General features: G+C 43.4%; 1 protein-coding gene across 3 annotated transcripts in view; it reads left to right on the top strand.

The window, feature by feature from the left end:
* The first annotated feature begins 2,933 nt into the window (after positions 1-2,933).
* The window catches only part of SLC39A14 (solute carrier family 39 member 14), a 50,678-nt gene continuing 32,327 nt past the window's right edge, over positions 2,934-21,284 (top strand). For 2 of the 3 annotated variants that reach the window (XM_029603801.1, XM_029603802.1), the window contains exon 1: positions 3,093-3,223. In XM_029603801.1, coding sequence (XP_029459661.1) covers positions 3,211-3,223 — 13 coding nt within the window. In that variant the 5' untranslated portion in view covers positions 3,093-3,210. The other variant, XM_029603803.1, reaches the window with a different exon arrangement.

Genomic DNA, 21,284 nt, shown 5'->3' with positions numbered 1-21,284 from the left:
CTTCTAAACCAGAAAGATTAGATACAAGTTTGAAAAGCTTCTTCAGTCTGTTGCTAGCCTTAGGGGTCAATTTTAAAATGTCCACGCGTGGGGCGCGCATGTTATAAAATAGCTGCGTCCATGTGCGTGCCAGGTCGGACCTGGTGCGCGGGGTGTGTGGGGGAATTTTAAAAAGCAACCTGTGGTGACGCATTCCGGCCTTCTCCAGTTCCCTCCCAGTCTGCTCCAATTAAGGAGCGGATTGGAAGGGAACTTCCCTACCCCCCCTACCTAACCTTCCTATCTTTTCTCCCTGACCCCTAATCCCTACCTTTCTACTCCTTCGGAGCGGACCCTGCCCCCCAGCCCACCCCTTTTTGTTGGCCGGCACATCTGCACATACCAAGAGATACGCACAAGGCCGGGCTCTTTTGAAAATGTGCTTGGCGCATGTATCCCCTGGGTTTTACGAGCACCGAGCTTTTAAAATTCAGGCGTTAATGTCTAAAAACTTTCTACAATATTCCCTTTATTGCTAAGAGATAATGCTTGATGCATTTTTTTTCGATATTGATGTTTGATCTAAATTGTTTGGACCATTTGCTTTTATTATAGATGCCTTAAACTAATTTTATGTCATCTGACTTTTGACTTGTTCTAATCTTATTTTTCATTACCTGTTGCATTTTTGTTATTTTACTTGGTTAGGTTTTTTTAAATCATTTCATATTGTTACTTGTGTTTTAGATTTTTATTCTGGTCCACTTAGCCTTTTAAATTGATGTTCCTTATTATGTGATTATTAAGATTTTTATCTTAATATCTTTTTAGTTTTGGGTGTGTTCTGTTTTTTATATGTAGATTGCATTGATTTTTCATTTGCTAAGAAACTGTAAATGATCAAATAAATTAATAATAATACGTCCCCTAGCTCTAGGATTTGACAATTCAAGGAATGGATACAGTGAAATAGAGCCTCCTCATCAAAGACTGGCTGACTCAGGGGATGGGCACAAGGATACAGAGCTTGTCACCTCTTAGACTGGAGAATTCAGGGCATGGCAGAGAGATACAAAGCCTGTCACCTCTGGCTGGGTGGTTCAGGGGACTAGCAGAGAGATACAGGCCGATGCAATACTGTGCACTCAGGCTAGCTGCGCGCCCAATTTTATATCTGCCCGTGCAGGTTCCAACTTGTGCGCGTAAGGGGGTATTTTGTAAAAAAAAAAAAAAAAAAAAGTGTAGCAATACAATTGGGCCTTTGCCTGGTTCCATCCTAGTCCACTCCAATAAAGGAGCAGACTGGGAGGGAACTTCCCTAACTCCCTAACCTTCCTCCCTTTCCCCTCTCCACCCTGACCTCTAAACCCACCCTAACTATCCTATTTTTTTTTTTTAGAACTTACTCCTGCTTGGAGGAGCAGGTAAGTTGCGGGCACCGACTGGCTGCCGGTGCACCAGGGACAGCACAAAATGGCGCTGTCCCTCCCCCTACCCAGCCCTTTTTAAATGCCCGGTATTTCTGCGTGTACCGGGAGATAAGCATGTGGTTCGGGCTGTTTTGAAAATGCGCTTGGCGTGCGCAAAGCCCAGCCCCGCACATATCTCCCAGAATTTCTGCGCACCAGGGATTTAAAATCTGCTCTTTAGGGTCTTTGTGTGTTCTCTTTCTATAATCACACCTCTGAAGCCACTAGCTAAATCAGATGAAGATAACTTTATTGGCATGACTTTAAATGTGTTGCCAGAGTAATACATAAAATGAATTAAAATAAAATGGGAAAATATACAAAAGAGGCTATAGAAAGGACAAAACAAGGACAGTTCCCAGAATTTATCTATCCTATCTATCCTCCTAGTTTTCAATGTACATTATCTATATTAACTATAATCCTCATGTACGCTAATTATAATTGTATTTAACTATGTTTTTATGTTAACCCATATGTACAGTATAACCCTGGTTTCCCACACCCTCTAATCCCAGTCCCCCTCCTCCCCGCCCCCTCCTTATTCACCCCTCCCCTGTTTATTGTATCAGGTTCATTGTAAAGCCCTGTTGGCTATTTTATTGTTCTATAGAAACCGATGTAATGTTTTCCTAACGAATGTCAGTATACAAAACCTTCAAAATAAATAAATAAATTTAAAATTGGTTCGTGTTGTCCCCATTCAGTTAACATTTGTGGACTGGTGGTATTATATAATATAGTTTTGTTTTGGTTTTTAATTTATATTCCGCTTTTTGCACTTTTTTTCAGCGCTTCAAAGTGGATTACATCAGTTTGTTGCTATAACTATTGCTTTTCCTGTTTCCTCCGAGATTCTACTTTATTTACTTTTTTTTTGTGCTCACTCTTTTGGGGAAAGTCTTTGCTTTTCTGTGTTGGTTTTGGGAAAAATGCATTTCTGCTAGCTTTGTATTTTGCTCACACTGGAGCAAATGTATTTCTGATTCTATTTATTCACTGATGCATGGCTCAGACATCTGCTGGGAAGGGTATACAGCTAAGGAAGCAAGTAAGAACCAACCTATGCTCCTGTCGGAGAATTTTTCTAGGGGGGGGGGGGGACCTAAGCCCACTGCTACCGGCCTGGGGCCTTGAAACGAGAGAACATAACTTCCGTTGCCAGTGGAGAGCGGCCACTGCACGAGCGTTCGTGCTTTCCCCTGTAGCTGCGCCATTACTTACAAAGCGATCTGCTGCTATTTCCGTGCTCTCTATATGCGATCATAACCGCACTCATAGTTACGTGCTCTGCAAGTCCTACCCCGGGGGAAGGTGCCACATTCACCATCTGGAGCAGATGTGACAGCGCGGCCTTGGTTCCTCCCCCTTTCACGGCGGCGCGCGCCATTCTCTTTTCTCAGGGGCGCGCGCGTAGTCCCGCCCATAATCCTGCTGCTTTCTAGTGGAGGCTCGGCGGAGGCGTGGACACCACGTTGACGTCATGGGGCGCATAGCTAGGGGCTGAGCTCCACGTTATTATTGTCCCGGAGAGAGGACAGAGCGCGGCCGGGACCTTCGAGCGAGGTCCAGAGAGCGACCGGAACGTGAATCTCTAGGCATAGAAGAAGACAAAGCGTCGAACACCATTCAGGACAGGTACCGCCGGAGCTGCAGCCACCAGAGAGAGAGAGAGAGAGAACATCAGCTATTGAAGGGCAGTGAGAGAGAGAGAGCATCACCCCCTGGAGGCAGAAAGAAAGAGAGAGCATCAGTCCTTGGGATGCAGAAAGAGAGTAAGCGAGAGCATCAGTCTTTGCTTGTGCGAAAAGAGAGTGAGCATCAGCTCTAGAGCTGCAGAGAAGAGGGAGCGAGAGCAATCAGCCCGGGGTTGGGGAAGGGAGGGGGCCCAGGGGACAAGAAAGAAGGAGATCATAACCTCCTGTGGGCAGGAAGAGAGTATCACACCCAGAGGGCAGAGAGTGAGATATTTAGTAGGTCGGGGGTAAGCAGACAGAGGGTAGTTACTGGGTGCTTAGATGAAAGTATTTCATGAGTGTTTGGATGGAAGGCAATGGAAAGTGAAGAAGTCAGAGGCTGTTTGATGGCTCTTGGATGGAAGTCTTTGGGGTGTCGCTGCCCATGGGGTTTTCTTGAGGTCTGGGCTTTCTACTTCTTCCCTAGCAGCCGAGAGTCCTGAGCCAGACTCTATTAATAGTGCTGCTATCACTGGATCCTTTGCTTTTCGCAGAAGCTTATCTGGGCTTGCACTCCTTGTTCCATATGGCCATATCCTTGAAATGAATGATTTTCCACAACAGGCAGGAAGTTTGACCTTTGTCAGCAGTCCTGTGGGTGTCTTGATGAGGGCCAGTTACCTTCCTTGGACTAATGCATCAAGATGAGGCCATCAGAAGTTGAGGGGAATGGAAGAGTACTGATTTTACAATACATCACATCCCCTTATTTCTCTATAGGCCCCTACACAAATGCATGTCTGATATATTTCTATAGGGGAATGTCTCATTTGCTTAATGATGTCATGTCTGATTGTCAGGATGATGAGCAGTCGGGTTCTGTGTGCTGTGGTCTCAGATTCTACTGATGTATGTTATTGAGGTTCTAGAAAACCATCTTAACGCTTCAAGAGAGAGTCTGTATTTTTGCCTTCTTATTTTAAAAGAGTATTTTTTTTTCCATTTTTGCACAATTGACCTGTGGAACTTGTTGCCAGAGGATGTTGTCAAGGCCCAGTACCTGAATGTAATCTGCTCTGAAGTGCCTGAAAAAGCAGAATATAAATAAAGGCTTGGGGATAACTGCACGGAGCAGCAGTTGCTACCCTTAAGAGTAACATGGGGGTAACTCCAGGGAGAATGACTCAGAACCAACGTCAGGAAATATTTCTTCATAGAGCAGGTGGTGGATGCCTGGAATGCCCTTCTGGAGGAGGTGGTAAAGATTAAAACAGTGAAAGATTTCAAAGGGGCATGGGATAAACACTGTGGATCCCTAAAGACTAGAGGATGTGAATGATGAAAAGAGTGCATGGGGGTAACTTGCTGATGCAGCTATTACTACCCTTAACCAATAAGCCTGAGACTTCTGATGCAACTCCAACATTGCTCTCTGCTTCAATGGCAAGAGGTAACAGGAAATTTGGCTCAGACAGCAACCAACAAGGGCCCTGACTTTGACGGTTTGGGAAACTAAGTATGTGACCTGTATGTCGCGGCAGATGCTACCATAAGCTTGCTGGGCAGACTGGATGGACCATTTGGTCCTTTCCTGTCATCATCTCTGTTACTATGTTAATATATGTAAATAAATAATAGCTGTAGGATTTAAAAAAAGATTTGGACAGATCCATTAACAATTATTAGCCAGATAGACTTAAAGCCTGCCACGTCTCACTTCTGGGAGTGAGCAGCAGGGAATGGATCTCCCCATTGGGATCTTCCGGGTGATCCAAATTGTCCATTGTTAGAGGCAGGATGCTGGGCTCGATGGACTATGAATCTGAACCCAGCATGCCACTTCTTATGCTCTTATGTTGCTCATCTCACTTTTGTCATTATTTATTAAGGATGTGCATCGGGTGCCCAATCGTTTGCGCTTTTGGGTTCGTGTGGCCGCGGGAAAATCTCATTTTCCTGCGGATCGGGGTTTGTTTTTTTTAAGTAAAAAATTGTTTTTTGGCTTAGTGCGCATGAATGGGAGTTAGCGCGCACTAACCTGAAAAACGATTTTCATGAAAATTTGGGGGGGAAAGTGTTCGTTTCTCGTTTTACCCGATATATAACGAATTAAGAAATATCATACGATATTTCTATTCGTTATAAAAACGATTCACATCCCTATTATTTATTCACTTTTGCTTCTTTATTCCTTGTTCTCTTTCTTTAATTATTCCCAAATTGTTTAGTATTTGAGGTTTTATTTTTAATGTTCTCATGATATGCAGTATATCTTGTGGCCATTCTCCAGCTGTTCATGGTGTATCACAGGGTCCTACTCTCTTCTCTAGAGGTTTCTGCTCAGCTTTTGTGCTCCTTTGACATTTGGGGTTTCTTGGTTGCTGTCTCCTCTGAGGTCTCTTCACCTGTTCATGGTATATTCTGGGTGAATAAGCTTTGATAGTTGATGGAAACATGATTTATCTACAATAATTTTGCAACTGCGCCCTCCAATGTTCGGGGCAGGTTACATAGTACACACATAATAAAATGATACAACAGTACAATAAAAAAATGATGGACATAATAAAACAGTGAAAATCAATAATCAGAACAACCTCTATATTACATGGGAAATCGTAAAAGTTCTGTTCTATAAGATCTTTAAATGCAATCCTAAATAGATAGGGCTTTAAGGATAGGTTATGCTACGTAATTGCAGTGATACTGTTGCGGTTCCGGGCTGTGCCCCGGTCCTTCCACCTACCTCGGGGGCGGCCTGGGCCGTTTCCAGCCTTCCCCAGGTCGTTTCCAGCAGGCCCCGGGCCTGCAAGCCTTCCAGCGCGTCTCTCCGGCATGGCTGGCCCCGCCCCCTGATGCGCGTGGGGGGAGGAGCCCCATTTAAAGGGGCCAGCGCGGGAAAAACCTCTCCCGGGCTGAAGATGACGTCAGACGCCCTCAGGGTATAAGTACCCTGCAGCTAGCTCTCTCCTGTGCCTTGCAACAAGGTTCCTGGTCTTTGGCCTGCTGTTGCTGTGTTCTGGTTTGCTCTTCGTCCCGCTTCTGCTCTTCCCTCCTCGCTGGATTGATTCTTCTGGACACCGACCCCTGGACTGGCTTTGGACTGCTCTCTGGACACCGACCCCTGGACTGGCTTAGGACCGCTCTCCGGACACCGACCCCTGGACTGGCTTTGGACCGCTCTCTGGACACCGACCTCTGGACTGGCTGCGGACCGCTCTTGGACTCAGACTCCTGGACCGACTTTGGATTTCCCACGACCTGCAGGAGGCGCCTGCATCCGGACCATCTTTCACCTTCAAGGAGTCGCCTAAGTCCCAGCGGCCGTGTCCCTACGGGCTCCTCCTGGGGGGACTTCGGCTTCCAGGGTGAATCTCCTAAAGTCCCAGTGGCCGGACTCCTAAGGGCTCCTCCCGGGGGAGTGCCAGTCTCCAGGGTGAAGATTCTTCTATCACCAGGGTCCAATGTCGGCCATCCTCCCAGTGGGTACAGAGTCCTTGGTCGCATAGGACTCCACCGTGGTCCAGTATCTCAGCTTGCTCTGGGTCTCCGAACCGCCTCCTGGTTGGGACACTTGCTGCGGACCCCACAGCACTCCATCCTCTGCCCCAACCTGCCCAAGGGTCCACGAACATAACAGATACTGTATTCCATAGTGTAGGTCCAACTATGGAGAAAGCTCTTGCTCTCATAGAATCCAGTCATGTCTGTCCAGATGGTGGAATGTCCAACAGTTGTTGGCCGGAGGAGTGAAGACTACAGGTGGGAGTATATACATATCTTTAAAATTGCACTAGCACAAGGAGAGGCTACATTGTGGAGTAAATTATAAATCATTGATATTATCTTATATTGGATGATCCAATGTATAGGCAACCAGTGCAGCTAGTATAGAACAGGTGTTATGTGATCTCTAATATTGGTCCCAGTGAGCATTCTAGCCACAGAATTTTGAATGATTTGCAGGGACTGTAGGCAGAAATATTTATTTATTTAAAGGCTTTTATATACCGATGTTCATGTACTAGTACATATCGCGTCGGTTTACATAGAACCAAAGTTGGAAATTACATCGAACAAGTGGGTACAAATAACAGGGCTAACTTCATAAGACTTATAGATAAAGCAGAGAACAAGACTTAAAAAACTATTACAAATAACAGTCAAGAAACTTAGTTTACATCAGACTTAATAAGCATGAGTGCAGCATAACGTACATCTAACAAGGTGAATAGACAATATGGCTTATCTATATGCCCATCCACACACCAACTATTCAGCTTTACAATCCCTACAACTCCCTCAGAGATCCCCTGTGTTTATCCCATGCATTCTTGATTTCAGATATTGTCCTTGTTCACACCACCTCCATGGGAAGGATGTTCCATGCATCCATTTCTTGTAAAGAAATATTTCCTTAATTACTCCTGAGTTTACCCTCATCCCATGACCCCTCATTCTAAAACCTCCTTTGAAAGAAGCTTGCCTCCTGTGCATGGAGGTATTTAAATGTTTCTATCATGTCTCCTCTATCCCATCTTTTCTCTAGGGTATACATGTTTAGATCTTGAAGTCTTTCCCTATATGCTTTAGAATGAAGACCACTGACCATTTTAGTAGCCACCCTCGGAACTAACTGGTTTATTCCTTTTGAAGGCGCGGTCCCCAGAGAATTGTATACATATTCCAAATGAGGTTTCACTAGGGACGTATATAGGGTAATACCACCTATATTTTTTTTTTCTGCTGAGCATTCCTCTCCCTCTGCAGCCAAGCAACTTTCTGGGCTTTTGCTGTTGCTTTAATCATCTGTTTGATCACTTTAAGATCATCCCATAGGGGAGGGCAAGATGGCGAGATAGAGGAGGTCATGTTTGCCTGCCACTCTTGTCTACAATACCATATACTTATTTCTGCAGAAATGCCATCGAAAAGAAAGGGAAGAGTGAGGGTCTTCTCCCAAGGACCCCTGTTCTTTATCAGGGCAGCAAGTTATTACAGTTATACGACAAATCAGCAGTTCGTCAGGACACCGAGGATCCTGATGTGCCTTGGTGGCGAGGAAGCACCGCGAGTGCTGGCGGATGAGGTTTTTCGTAGCCCAGAGTTCCAGCCCCCCCTCCCCCCCCGGGCGCAGAGAGCTTATTGAATGCAGGGCGCTGCGGCATACGGTGATGATGATGATGTCCCGGTTGTATCTGCGGTGGAAGGGCCGCTCCTTCGAACCTCACCCTTTCTGTTGGATTTGAGACCTCCTATTGATGTCAGGGGGGAAGCAGATGGGAATCATTTTTTAACCCCTGCTGTGACTGTTTAGTCAAATATGGAGCTGGTGGTCAGGTCTCCCTTGTCTGGTACTTCCCAGGAGGAGGCTCAGCATGTCGATGGCGGTGAGTTGTTCACTCTTCCATTTCTCCCAGAGGTGTTGACTCTTGAGGCTAATTGGGACTTGGTTGCTGGTTTTGGGAGTTCCCTCAAACCTTTTAATGATAAGATAGATTTTTTTCGCCTCTGTCATCAAAAATCATCAGAACTTCAGGAGCAAGAGACTGTAATTAACTCTAAGATTTCTAAAGTTGAAGATAATGTTCATTCAGTACAGGAGTTTAATGCTGTTATGGTGAGAGATTGCAATGCCATTTCTAGACGCATTGAGTTTTTGGATAACAGTGTGAGACATTTAAATCTATGTCTCTTGAATTTCCCCAAAGTTTTAGGGGAAACGCCTTATGTCACTCTAAAGAGATACTTTCAGGAGGTTTTAGGTTTTGCAGCGGAGCAAATGCCTGCTATAAGCACACGTTTTTTTCTTCCGAAAAGATCTCCTGCTGTTTCTTCTAATATGGACTTTCAAGCTAACTTGACCAATTTTCTTGAAGCTAAAGCCAGAAGAATGCTGGGCTGCATAGAGAGAGGAATATCGAGTAAGAAAAGGGAAGTGATTATCCCCTTGTACAGGTCCTTGGTGAGGCCTCACCTGGAGTACTGTGCTCAGTTCTGGAGACCGTATCTCCGAAGGGACAGAGACAGGATGGAGGCGGTCCAGAGAAGGGCAACCAAAAAGGTGGAGGGTCTTCATCGAATGACTTATGAGGAAAGATTGAAGAATCTAAATATGTACACCCTGGAGGAAAGGAGGAGCAGAGGTGACATGATACAGACTTTCAGATACTTGAAAGGTTTTAATGATCCAAAGACAGCAACAAAACTTTTCCGTAGGAAAAAAATCAGCAGAACCAGGGGTCACGATTTGAAGCTCCAGGGAGGAAGATTCAGAACCAATGTCAGGAAGTATTTCTTCACGGAGAGGGTGGTGGATGCCTGGAATGCCCTTCCGAAGGAAGTAGTGAAGACCAGAACTGTGAAGGACTTCAAAGGGGCGTGGGATAAACACTGTGGATCCATAAAGTCAAGAGGCCGTCAATGAAGAGTGGGTGGCTCGCCAGAATGACGGCTACTGCCTGGAGATAATACCCTTATTCAATAAACATACACATGGTTACTGTGACTCCAACATCGCTCTAAGCTACAACAGCAAGAGGAAATGTGGAAAAAAGGATTCGCACTCACAAAGCAGGGAGTAGCTGGCTTGTTACGGCGGTTACTACCCCAAACCAAATAAGCCTGATACTTCACTTTCAATGCATATCCAGCATAGCTCTCTGCTTCAACGGCAGGGGAGAAGAAAAACTGATACTTCACGCATATCCAGCATTTCTCTCTGCTTCAACGGCAGGGGAGAAGAAAAACTGATACTTCACGCATATCCAGCATAGCTCCCTGCTTCAACGGCAGGGGAGAAGAAAAACTGATACTTCATGCATATCCAGCATAGCTCCCTGCTTCAACGGCAGGGGAGAAGAAAAACAACCAATAAGGGCTGAATAACATAGTCTGGGTAAAACAAATAAGCATGGGTGTAGCTTGCTTATTGCGGCGGTTACTTCCCCTACTACCCCTAACTAATCAAGCTTGATATTTCACTTGGATGCAGCTCCATCACTGCTCTCTACATTAATGGTGGGGGTGGAAGGGAAATAGAACCAAAGAGCTAAGAGAAACAGATAAGTATGAGAAAAAAATGTGTGAAGCTTGCTGGGCAGACTGGATGGGCCGTTTGGTCTTCTTCTGCCGTCATTTCTATGTTTCTATGTTTCTATGTTCCACTTTGGAAGTTTTGGATAGAAATATCTAATTGTTTTGTTTTTTAAAATTTCTTCTGGTGATATAAATAATGTGATGCGGAACTATTTCCGTAAGTTTTCTGTGGCCTTTTATGGTCAAAATGTTAAGATATTTCCAGCCCTTGCTTAAGCTACTAGTTAAGAGAAAGGGTTTTCTTGCCTTAAGACAAGTAATTGTAACCTTAGGTTTTTCCTTTATACTTTGCTATGCGTGAATATACATTGTCAAGAGAGGCAGCGAGTGTTTCTCTTTTTTCAACCTGAGCAGCTGAAATCCTTTTTAGAGGCCCGTAGGCTGGTAACCTCTTCCCCTATGCCTCGGTGGTAGTAGTAGTACAATCATGAATGTGTAATATGACTGCTGTTTAAAACTGTGTTAAGCCGTTTCTTTCGTACTGCTTAAGTAAAAGCTCCCTTTAATTTCTATGCCATCTCTGCATTTATTTACTGCTTGGATGAAGAGGAATATATTGTTTCCTTTCTTTAATTTTTTTTTCATCTTTTTTTTTTTTTCTTTTTTAGATCAAGGTAGAATTCTACGTGTTTGTTACAAAGAAATTTTTTCTTTGGTTATTGAAAATTAATAAAGAAATATTTAAAAAAATGTAAAAATAAAGGTAATCAAATATGATCACCCCCAGATCCTGCTCAGAAGAATTTCACCTTCTATACTGTACATGTCTCTTGGGCCCGAGACCATTCCTTAAGCTTCATGTTTCTACACTTTCCCAGCTGCCTATCCTGTTGCAGATTTTGGTGTCATTGAAAAAAGACAAAGCTTTTCTGATACTCCTTCTGTAGTGTTGAAAAGAACCGGTCCAAGGGCCGATCCCTGCGCACACCACTAATAACATTTCTTTCCTCGGAGCGAACTCCATTTATCGCTGTCAGTCCCTTTAGGGCCCATACCAAGGACGCACAATTTATTTATAAGTCGCCTATGCGGAACTGTGTCAGGAGCCTTACTGAACTCCAAGTGCACCACATCAAGTGTGCTCTCAGATCCAGCACTGATCACCTAATCAAAGAAATTGATCAGATTTATTTGACAAGACCTACCTCTGGTAAAGCCATGCTGTTTCAGATCTTGTAATCCATTGGATTCCAGAAACTGCACTATCCTTTGTTTTAGCAGTAAATCCATTAATTTGCTCATCACAGAGGTCAGACTAACTGACCTGTATTTCCCAGCCTCCTTCTGACTTCCACTTTTGTGAATAGGAATTACATTGCCTGTCTCCAGTCCTCTGGAGCTACTCCTGACTCTAAAGAAACATTGAAAAAATCTGGCAGCTCCGCTGGTTGAAATTTCAAGTTCCTGTGAAATCCTTGGATGTATCCCATTCAGTCCCATCGCTTTATCTACTTTAAGTTTAGTTATCTCCTCACAAACTCACTTTTCTGAAAATCGATTGGGATTTACTTTACTTTCAATCCTATCTGTGTTTGTTTTATGTAGTCCTGCTTCTGGCTTTTCCACAGAAATATTTGTTGAACTTTTTTCTCATCAGCACCTACAAAATTCTCCCCTTCACCTCTAAGTCTCACAATGCCACTTTTGCACTTCCTACTATCACTTACATATCTTAAAAAAAAAAAAAAAGCCTTGTTCACTCCCATTTTACTGCATTTGCTATTTTTCTTCCATTTGCATCTTTGATTCCTAATTCCTTTCCTAACTTCTCTTAGCTTTTCCAGATATTGTCACCTGCCTTCCTCTTTCTGTGATCTCTTGTAGTTTATGAACTGTAACCTTTTTTTCCAGCTACTTATTTAGAAAACCATAGCTGCCTCTTTTTTCCTCTTTCTTTTATTTACTTTCTTAACAAAAGAGTTAGTCGCTCCTTACAATATTTCCTTTTAGTTTTGCCCATTCCTCTTCTACTTCCCCTAGATTTTCTCATTCTGCTATTGATTCCTTAAGCTACTCCCCTATTTTAACAAAGCTAGTTTTCCCTGAAGTCTAGGATCCTTGCCATCCCATGAATCTTCATCTCCTGCACTCTGATACTGAACTACATCATCTGGTGAACACAGGATCTCAGATGATCACACAATGCAACGTCAGAAATGCTGTCACCATTGGTAATCACCTGGTCAGGGATCACCCCTTCTAGTGTGGGTTCCATTACCAGGTGACGGGCGAGTTCTTCCTGCAAAGAATCCAGGATCTCCCTGCTTCTAGAAAACACCACAGTTGGGATAGCCCAGTCAGGATCCAGCAGATTGAAACCCCCTAGCAATTACATTTCTCTTTTCATAGTAATTTTGAGAATTACTCCATTAAATCTCTATTTCTTCTGTCTGTGACGCCTTACTTAAAAATTTAAGATAAGAACGACCATTCTGGGTCAGATTCATGGTTCATTGAGCTTAGCTTTCTGTTTCTGATAGTGGCTAATCTGAGTCCCTTGGAAGTAGTCAGATGATCCTTTCCCTGTTGCTCATTCCCAGATGTAGGAGGTGGCAGGTCCTATGCCTGCCTAGCTGTTAATGGACCTTTTCTCCAAAAACTTGTACAAGCATTTTTAAAATTCAACTTTGCTATTAACTTTGACAGAATCCTCCGACAACAAGTTTCATAGCTTAATCACGTGTTGACTTCTTATAGCTCAAAGCTTTGCAAGGATTCTTAAACATTTGTTATGTAGCTAAAACTTTCGGCTTTTTCTTACTGAGGAAGGAGACCGTTTCAGAGTATGAGCCAAATTATCTCTGTGTAATTGGAAGCTTTAGTTTGTGGGCAGATTGGGGGGGGGGGTTGAGGGGGCACAATAGGCAGTGGGAAGGATAGCAGGATACAGGAAATAGTAAGATGACCAAAGATTTCTCATCACTAACCCTGGCTTGTAGCTGGAAAAGGCTGACTTTGCTTATTGTGAGGGCACTGGAAGGGATCCTGTCTGTAAATGCAGAGCACTGGGCATTTTCTGTCTGTGTCACTTGGTGTTGGTTGCATGCCCCACATCCTGTCTGTGTGTATAGACATTAGCAGCACTGATGTGTCAGTGTGGTTCTCCGTGGATGGCATGAGTTTTGGTTGTGGAGCGGACCTCAGTAAGTTGGCATGGCTCTTGGCATTGTGCAGGTTTTGATAAGTTGGTCTGGCTCTTGGCTGTGTCATGACTCTTGATTGGTTTGATGTGGGGTGTGAGGGTTAGGTTGAATTCCTCTGTTGTTTCCAAAAGTAGTTTTTGTCTATTTAAAAAAAATGTATAACCCGCTTGCCTCCAATTGCATTCGCAGCCATGTACAGTTTAACACATATAATCAAATTATAAGAAACTACAACATAATGACAACAATTAAAACAAGACCAAAAAAGTAACCGCTAAAACCAATGTATCCCAGTGCCCTTGCCAAAAACAAAAAAAAAGTCCAAGTACTTGTTACTAATTGTTCATTGCAACTCAGTTACTCAAGCTCAAATGCCTATTTCAACAAGTACATTTTTAAGGCCTATTTAAATGACTTTCTTGTGGTTATAGAACGTATATATAAAGGAAGCAAATTCCAATATAAAGGGCCTGCAACAGAAAAAACACGAACCCGAGTTGCATCTAAATGAACTAGCTGAGGAAAGGATCCCTCCTGGTAAGTTCTGTCGAGCAGATCTCAGTGCGCATGCCGGATTATGGATATGCAGGATAGTATCAATCCAAGAAGCCGAAAAATTGTTTATCAGTTTATGAACCAGCATAGCTATCTTAAAGCGGACCCTCCAGTAAACAGGAAATCAATGAAGTGAAAACAGAACTGGAATAACAGCAATTTGAACCATTTGCATTGTCCTCAATGAGTTTGGTGGAAGGCCCATAAATAGGGCATTACAGTAATCGATGCCTGAAAAGATTGACGGTGCGAAAATCTCGATGTTCTAACAAAGGTTTCAATCTCCTGAGCACACATAGCTTAAAGAAAGCTGTTTTAACTCCAGGTTTTATGAGTTCATGCATCGAGAGGTTGCAATCCAGAATAACCCCAAGCTTCCATGCAAGTTGAGATTGGCAACTTGTTACTTTCCAAATTAAATATCGTAGGAGCATCATCCAAAGCAAATCTGCTTAAAATAATCATCTCTGTTTTCTCTGTATTAAGGGCCAGCTTGTGATGTAACAGCCAGTACTGAGCAGCCTTTCAAACTAGACAGAAGTAAATTGAAATGTTTCATACCAGCATAAATGTTATAGTTTACACCAAGACTAGCTGGAATCTTACAAAGTGGGGATGAATGAATATTGAAAAGGGTTGCCAGGAGTGCTGAAGCCTGGGGGCCACCCTAACTGATAGAATGCCAACTGCAGAGGCAACTCCAACTCGCTAAGCCCTATCTGGTAAGTAAGACGAGAACCATTTCAGCAGAGTTCCGGAGACCCCAATTCTTTGCAAACATGAGATGAGGCTTGAATGATTTAAAGTGTCAAATGCAGCAATAATATCCAACACAATCATTGCATACTTGATTCCTCCAGTCTTGATGCCTGATGGTGTTGAAAGTAAAGAGCAAAAAGGGTCTCGGTACCGAAAGGCTTCCTGAACCCAAATCGATATTGGTCAATAGTAGAATTGCTGTCCAAAATGATCAGTTAACTGATTAAGTACAACAGGTTCAATAACCTTTGTAAGAAACAGAAGTGACAATATAGGTCAGTAGCTCTCAGACAGAGAGGAATCTACAGAAGCTTTTTGTAGCAAAGGCCATACAGAGGCCTGTTTGAGCATTTTAGGCATACTGCTTTCAGATAAGGAAAGGTTAACAATCTCCACTATCTGAAGCTCTATATCCTCATGGATAATTTTCAGCAGCACAGTAGAACATGGATTAAGTGGAGATGAAGAGCAAATCATTTTAGCAATAATGTTGCGTCTGTGTGCCCTTGGGCCGAGGCGAGATTGGCTATACCTGCAGGGAACAGCCCTGCCGGTTTTCATGGTTGGCAGGCGGACCCAGGTGAAGCACAGACTGATCAGGACCTTTCCCTATAACAGCCCACGTTCCTTTTGGGTGCCGGGGTTGGCAGGACTTAGGTGGGATGTCTGCTGGAGGCGGAAGAGGAGGTCTGTAGATAGCTAGGGTCATGGACAGGTGGCCATCTGGTGTTCCGGCGTCCAGGCAATGATCAGAGGCGAGCGGTGGTCAGGCGTATCTGAGGTCTGAGCCGAGGTCAAAACCAGGTACCCGTCCGAAGGAGGAGAAGAGGGATGAATAAGCAGGGTAGGCAGGCAAGGGCAAGAACAAGCAGGCAACGAAGATGGAGACAAGCTGGACGAAGATTGAAGAAAGCTGGAACTCAGAGAAACAAGATGCATTACTAGAGACTACTTGGACCTGTTGCTGAGGCAAGTTGTGTCTGGAACGCTGCCTTCTTATAGGGCTATGGGGCTGATATCATGATTAGGGGCCGCAGGGACTTTCCTATCGCAGTCCCTTTAAGTACCGGCAAAAGGCACAGGCGCACGTGCCTAGGAAGACGCAGCGTGTCGGTGATGGCAACGTTCTTTGTGGATGGCTGATGGTGTTCTCTGCGTTGGGAGGCGGCATGGCACATGATGGTGCTTCTCCATGTCAGGATGTGGGCTCGGAGCTGGAGGTAAGAGTGACAGTTCGCGGGGGGGGGCAGCCTGCGGACCACCCTGCATAACAAGTAATTTGCACACTCATCTATCCTTTTTTTTTTTTAATATAATGTTTATTAAACATATTTGAACTATAAAACAATGTACTTATGATGCAGGTGTAATACATCATAATAATCATCAACACAGCATTACATGTAATATTATGTTCAATGAACAACTATTGAATGAACCCGGATGAATAAATGAATACCCACAGAAAAGTCATTCATGTCGTCTTTGTCTATATCTTATTATACATGTTGTAGATAAGTCACTGATGCAGTGCTAGGCGATCTCTCCATTGTGTGTATGGGTGCCAAATCTGACGAAACCTGGGCAGAGCGTGATGTTTCTAGGCGGTAATCCGATATAGTGTACACATTGTATCCAGTTTTTGAAGTAGGACATCTGTTGCTGGGACCTGCGGCTGTTTCCATGCTGCCGCCATTATACATCTGGCGCCTAAACAGAATTGATTTATCAGCAGAGTTTCACATTTGGGACCCTCAACGGGAACATTTAAGAGCCCTTGGGCTGAGGTCAGTTCAGTAGATCTCTGCAGTGTACATTGTATGATATCAGACACATCCTTCCATAATCTCTTCACTTTAGGACACTCCCACCACATATGTATAAAGGTCCCCCTTTGTCCACAGCCTTTCCAACATAGATCATAGTTTCTTAGTTTGGCCTTGTGTAGCCTATAAGGCATGAAGTGCCATCGAAATAATACTTTATATCCATTGTCCATAAGAGAAGCGGAGACAGAACATCTTTTAGTACACTGAAATATCTGATCCCACTCCTCATCTGAAAAGGACTGGCCGAGTTCTATCTCCCATGTTTGTGTATATTGAGGTCTATCTACCAATACCCGCTGTAATGTATTATATAACTTGGAAAGACCTCCCTTAATGCGGTCCGCAAATTCGCCCCATCCCTCAAATTGGGATTTCCCTTGCCCGAGCTCCCCTTGCAAACCTTCTTGCCTTCCAAATTGACTAAGTTGCTGGTATGAATAGGCCGCAGAGGAGGGTAGTTGGTAGAGTTCCTGCATTCGATGAAAAGGCAGCATGCCATCCTGACCCCAGATATGTCCCAATGTAAGCACGCCCTTTATTTTCCAGTCCCGAAAAAGGGAGGAGTCCCCACCTGGAGAAAATTGAGTATTGTGGAACAAATATGTTAGGTGAAAATATTTCCTTGATCCTGTAATTAGGTGTTTCCACTTAACCCAAATATTTAATGTAGTTTGTAGTGGCATAGAAATTACTCCGTTATGCTTCCATGTCTTACTTGGTTGCCAGATAAGGGCCCTGATCGGTATTGTCCCCAGCATAGCTTGTTCAATGGCTACCCACCGTGGAGTCTCCCCTCGCTTATGCCATGACAAGATAACATTAAGTTGTGCAGCTATATAGTACCACTGGAGCCTAGGTACCCCCAGGCCACCTCTCAGTTTATGTCTATATAGCATAGTGTGAGCCACCCTGGGGGGCCTCCATTTCCAAATGAATGCGAATAAACGTCTCTGCCAATTTTTCAGCATTGCAGTGGGAATATGTATTGGTAATGACTGGAATAAATAATTGAATTTCAGGAGAACATTCATTTTTATAGTTGCTATCCTCCCCATCCACGCAATGGGAAGATTTGACCATTTGTCCAAATCCCGGAACACTTTGGCCACCAGGGGTATAAAATTTAATTTAAATAGATCTTCCAGCTGGGTGCTTATCAAGAGCCCCAGGTATTTTATTTTAGTCCCCGCCCATTTCAATGGGTATTGTGTTTTCAATTGGTCGGCTTGGTCAGGGGGTAAGGAAATATTTAATACTTCAGACTTATCCAGTTTCAGACGAAATCCCGACACCGAACTAAATTCCATCAGTTTGGCTACTACCCCGGCCAGAGATTGTTTTGGCTCTGTCAAAGTAAATAGCATGTCGTCTGCAAATAGCAACAGTTTATAATCTACTCCTCCCACCTTTTATACCAGAAATTGAATTTTCCTCTCTAACTCTAGTGGTAAAGGGCTCCAAAAACAGCGCAAATAATAGTGGGGATAAAGGGCATCCGTTCCTCGTTCCCCTGCCGATAGGAAAGGGGTCGGAATAAACCCTGTTTACTTTAACCCTAGCCCTTGGATTGTCATAAAGTTTAAGTAACCAATTTAAGAATTTAGGGCCAAAATTCATCTTTTCCAGAGTCTTAAACAAGAATGGCCAATGGACCATGTCGAAGGCTTTTTCGGCATCCACAGCTAGCAATACAGCCGGGATATGATTCTGTTTGGCCCACCACAACAAATCTATAATTTTCCGGACATTGACTGCTGCCTTCCTCTCTGGGATAAAGCTCGCTTGGTATGGATGGGTCAGCTTACCATGACCCTATTGAAGCAGTTAGCCAGAATCTTAGCTAAAATTTTCAAATCTATATTTATTAAAGATATGGGTCTATATGACCCACAGGCCAAAGGATCTCTCCCCGGTTTAGCCAGTATGGTAATCCCAGCAACATTAGCCTCCAGGGGTAGTGATAATATTCTGGATTTAAACAGTTAAATGATGAAATTAATGAAACAGCTTTGCACAAGTAAAAGAATGTGATTTGTCATTATGAGCTAGAAAAACAGTCCTTGGATGACAGGCAGAAGCAGGTTGCGTAGAAACTTGTATAAGAAACTTGCTGACGCTTCAAGGCCTGGCTACTGAGTGGGGGAAGAAGGAGTGTACCAAGATAAAGGCATTGTGACATCAATAGTTTTAGTAGACATGTATATAAGACAATGATGTATCCTGTAATAACTGAGCAGGATAGGTAATATGTCACCATTAAGACTATTACGCTGCTCCAAAGAAACCTGTTGTATTTACTCTCACTTTCTTGCTTACTACTAATAAAGATTATTTATTTTAAAGATAAAAAGTAGTTGTTAATTATTAAGAAGGGCCTTCTCTGAACTCTCTGTGAGCGTGGAGTACACAGATAATGATTTTTCTTTGAACTCTCTGCGTGCTTAAAGCATTCAGATAAAGATTTGAACTCTCTGTAAAAGCAGGTAATGATACTCTTGAACTCCTGGAGCATGGCAGCCCTCCAGTAATGAACAGTAGTGAGCCATCTTCCCGGAGAGCATTATAGGCCTCCATTAAATGGGGGGATACTTGTTCTCTAAATTTTTTATAGAAAAGACCTGTGTACCCATCCAACCCTGGAGCCTTATTTACTTTAAGAGCTTTTATGGCTTGATGAATCTCCACAATAGATATATTATCTTCAAAAAACTGTTTTTCAGTCTCCGTTAGTTTGGGTAGTTTGTTTTTTTTATCAAGATAGGACACAATACCCTCATCCTTAATGTTGGTATCCACTTCATACAGCGCACCTTAGAATTGTTGGAATCTATGTTGTATCTCTGCCGAGGAATCCAGCACTGAACCATCCACAGCCTTAATCCTAGTAATCTGATTTTGAGCTATTTGATGCTTCAGTTTACGAGCTAGCAGTCTACCTGCTTTGTTGCCCCACTCAAAGTGTTCTTGTTTCGTTAGCTGTAATTTGTGGGCAATAGCTGTTGCTTGTAATGCTGCCAGGTCATTTCTAGCTCTTTGCAGTTGTGCATAAGCTCGTGTGGATAAGGACACTTTATGTTGCTTCTCAAGTAGGGAGATTTCGGAGAGCAGGGTGGCTGCTTTTGTCTGTTTCACCTTTTTTTGGTGAGAAGCTTGAGAAATAAATCTCCCCCTTAGGACCACTTTTAAGCATTCCCAAAATAATGGTTTAGAGTATGTAGTGGCCCCCGTTAAGTTGGTGGTCTTAATCTATCGCTGATCGTACTTTCTGGCAGAATGTATCATCTAACAGGGAGTCATTTAACTTCCAATATCTTAGCCCTGTCGTCGAGCTTTCCAATTGAAATGTTAGCCAAATAGGTGCATAGTCCGACCATGTAATTGAGCCTACTTCTGGCTCTCTGACCCTTAAACTGATTAGTTTATCCACCCGAAAGTAATCAATTTGAGAATAGGAGTTGTGTGGATGTGAAAAGAATGTGTAATCTCGTGTTGTGGTGTGTCTGTCGCCATATATCTGGGGGTGGCTTGCGGGAATGACAGCTACTACCTGGAGATTAATACCCTTATTCAATAAACATACTGTCAGTGCGACTCCAGCATTGCTCTAGGCTTCAACGGCAAGAGGAAATATGGTAAAAAGGATTTGCATTCACAAAAAAACCAGGGAGTAGCTTGCTTGTTACGGCGGTTACTACCCCCAAACCAATAAGTCTGATACCTCACTTTCAATGCATATCCAGCATAGCTCTCTGCTTCACCGGCAGGGGGGAAGATGAAAAGAGGATTTATGTTCAGGCAACAACCAACAAGAACTGAATTACATAGTCTGGGTAAACAAATAATTATGGGTGTAGCTTGCTTGTTACGGCGGTTACTACCCTGAATCAATTAAGCCTGATACTTCACTTGGAATACATATCCAGCGCAACTCACGGCTTCAACGGCAGGGAGGAATAAAGAAAAGAGGAATTATATTCAGACAACAACCAATAAGGACTGAATGGCACAGGCTGGGTAAACAAATAAGCGTGGGAGTAGCTTGCTTATTGCAGCAGTTACAACCCCTAACCAATTAAGCTAGATACTTCACTTAGATGCAGCTCCAGCACTGCTCTCTACATCAGTGGCGGGGGTGGAAGGTAACTAGAACTAAAAAGTTACTAATTAGGGCCAAGAGTAACAGATAAGTATGAGAAAAAAAAAGTGTGAAAGCTTGCTGGGCAGACCAGATGGGCCATTTGGTCGTCTTCTGCCGTCATTTCTGTTTCTATGTTTGCGCCCCATTGAAGCCCCTTGACCTCTCCCAGCCGAGTTATCAATAGGTTGTAGGGTAAGGTTGAAGTCACCTGCAATAATCAGATGCCCCTCATCAACACTATCTAATAAGTGTCCCAAGCTGTCCAGAAAACCTTGTTGATCAGTATTGGAAGCATAAACATTTAAAAAGTTGTAATGCTCTTTAGTTATTTCCAAGTGCAATAAAATATAGCGGCCCAGGGGATCTGCTATGGATTTTAGTATGTAAGTCCTTGTGTAAAAGTCTGCTCACCCCTGTGTATCGCGCCGTCTTAGAGGCCGCAGCATGGAACTGACGTGGAAAAAGAGACCACTGGAGCAACCTCTCATATCGTTTTTTCAAGTGTGTTTCCTGAAGAAACAAAACATCTGCCTGTGAACTTTGAGCCTCATATCTGAAGATGTGATGCTTCTGTGGGCTGTTGAGGCCCTTTACATTAAGGGACCATATTTTAATGGATGACATTGTGTTGATAGGAA

Source organism: Rhinatrema bivittatum, chromosome 5 (assembly GCF_901001135.1).
Source record: "Rhinatrema bivittatum chromosome 5, aRhiBiv1.1, whole genome shotgun sequence".
Classification (NCBI taxonomy): domain Eukaryota; kingdom Metazoa; phylum Chordata; class Amphibia; order Gymnophiona; family Rhinatrematidae; genus Rhinatrema; species Rhinatrema bivittatum.
This window is presented reverse-complemented; position numbering and strand designations above follow the sequence as displayed.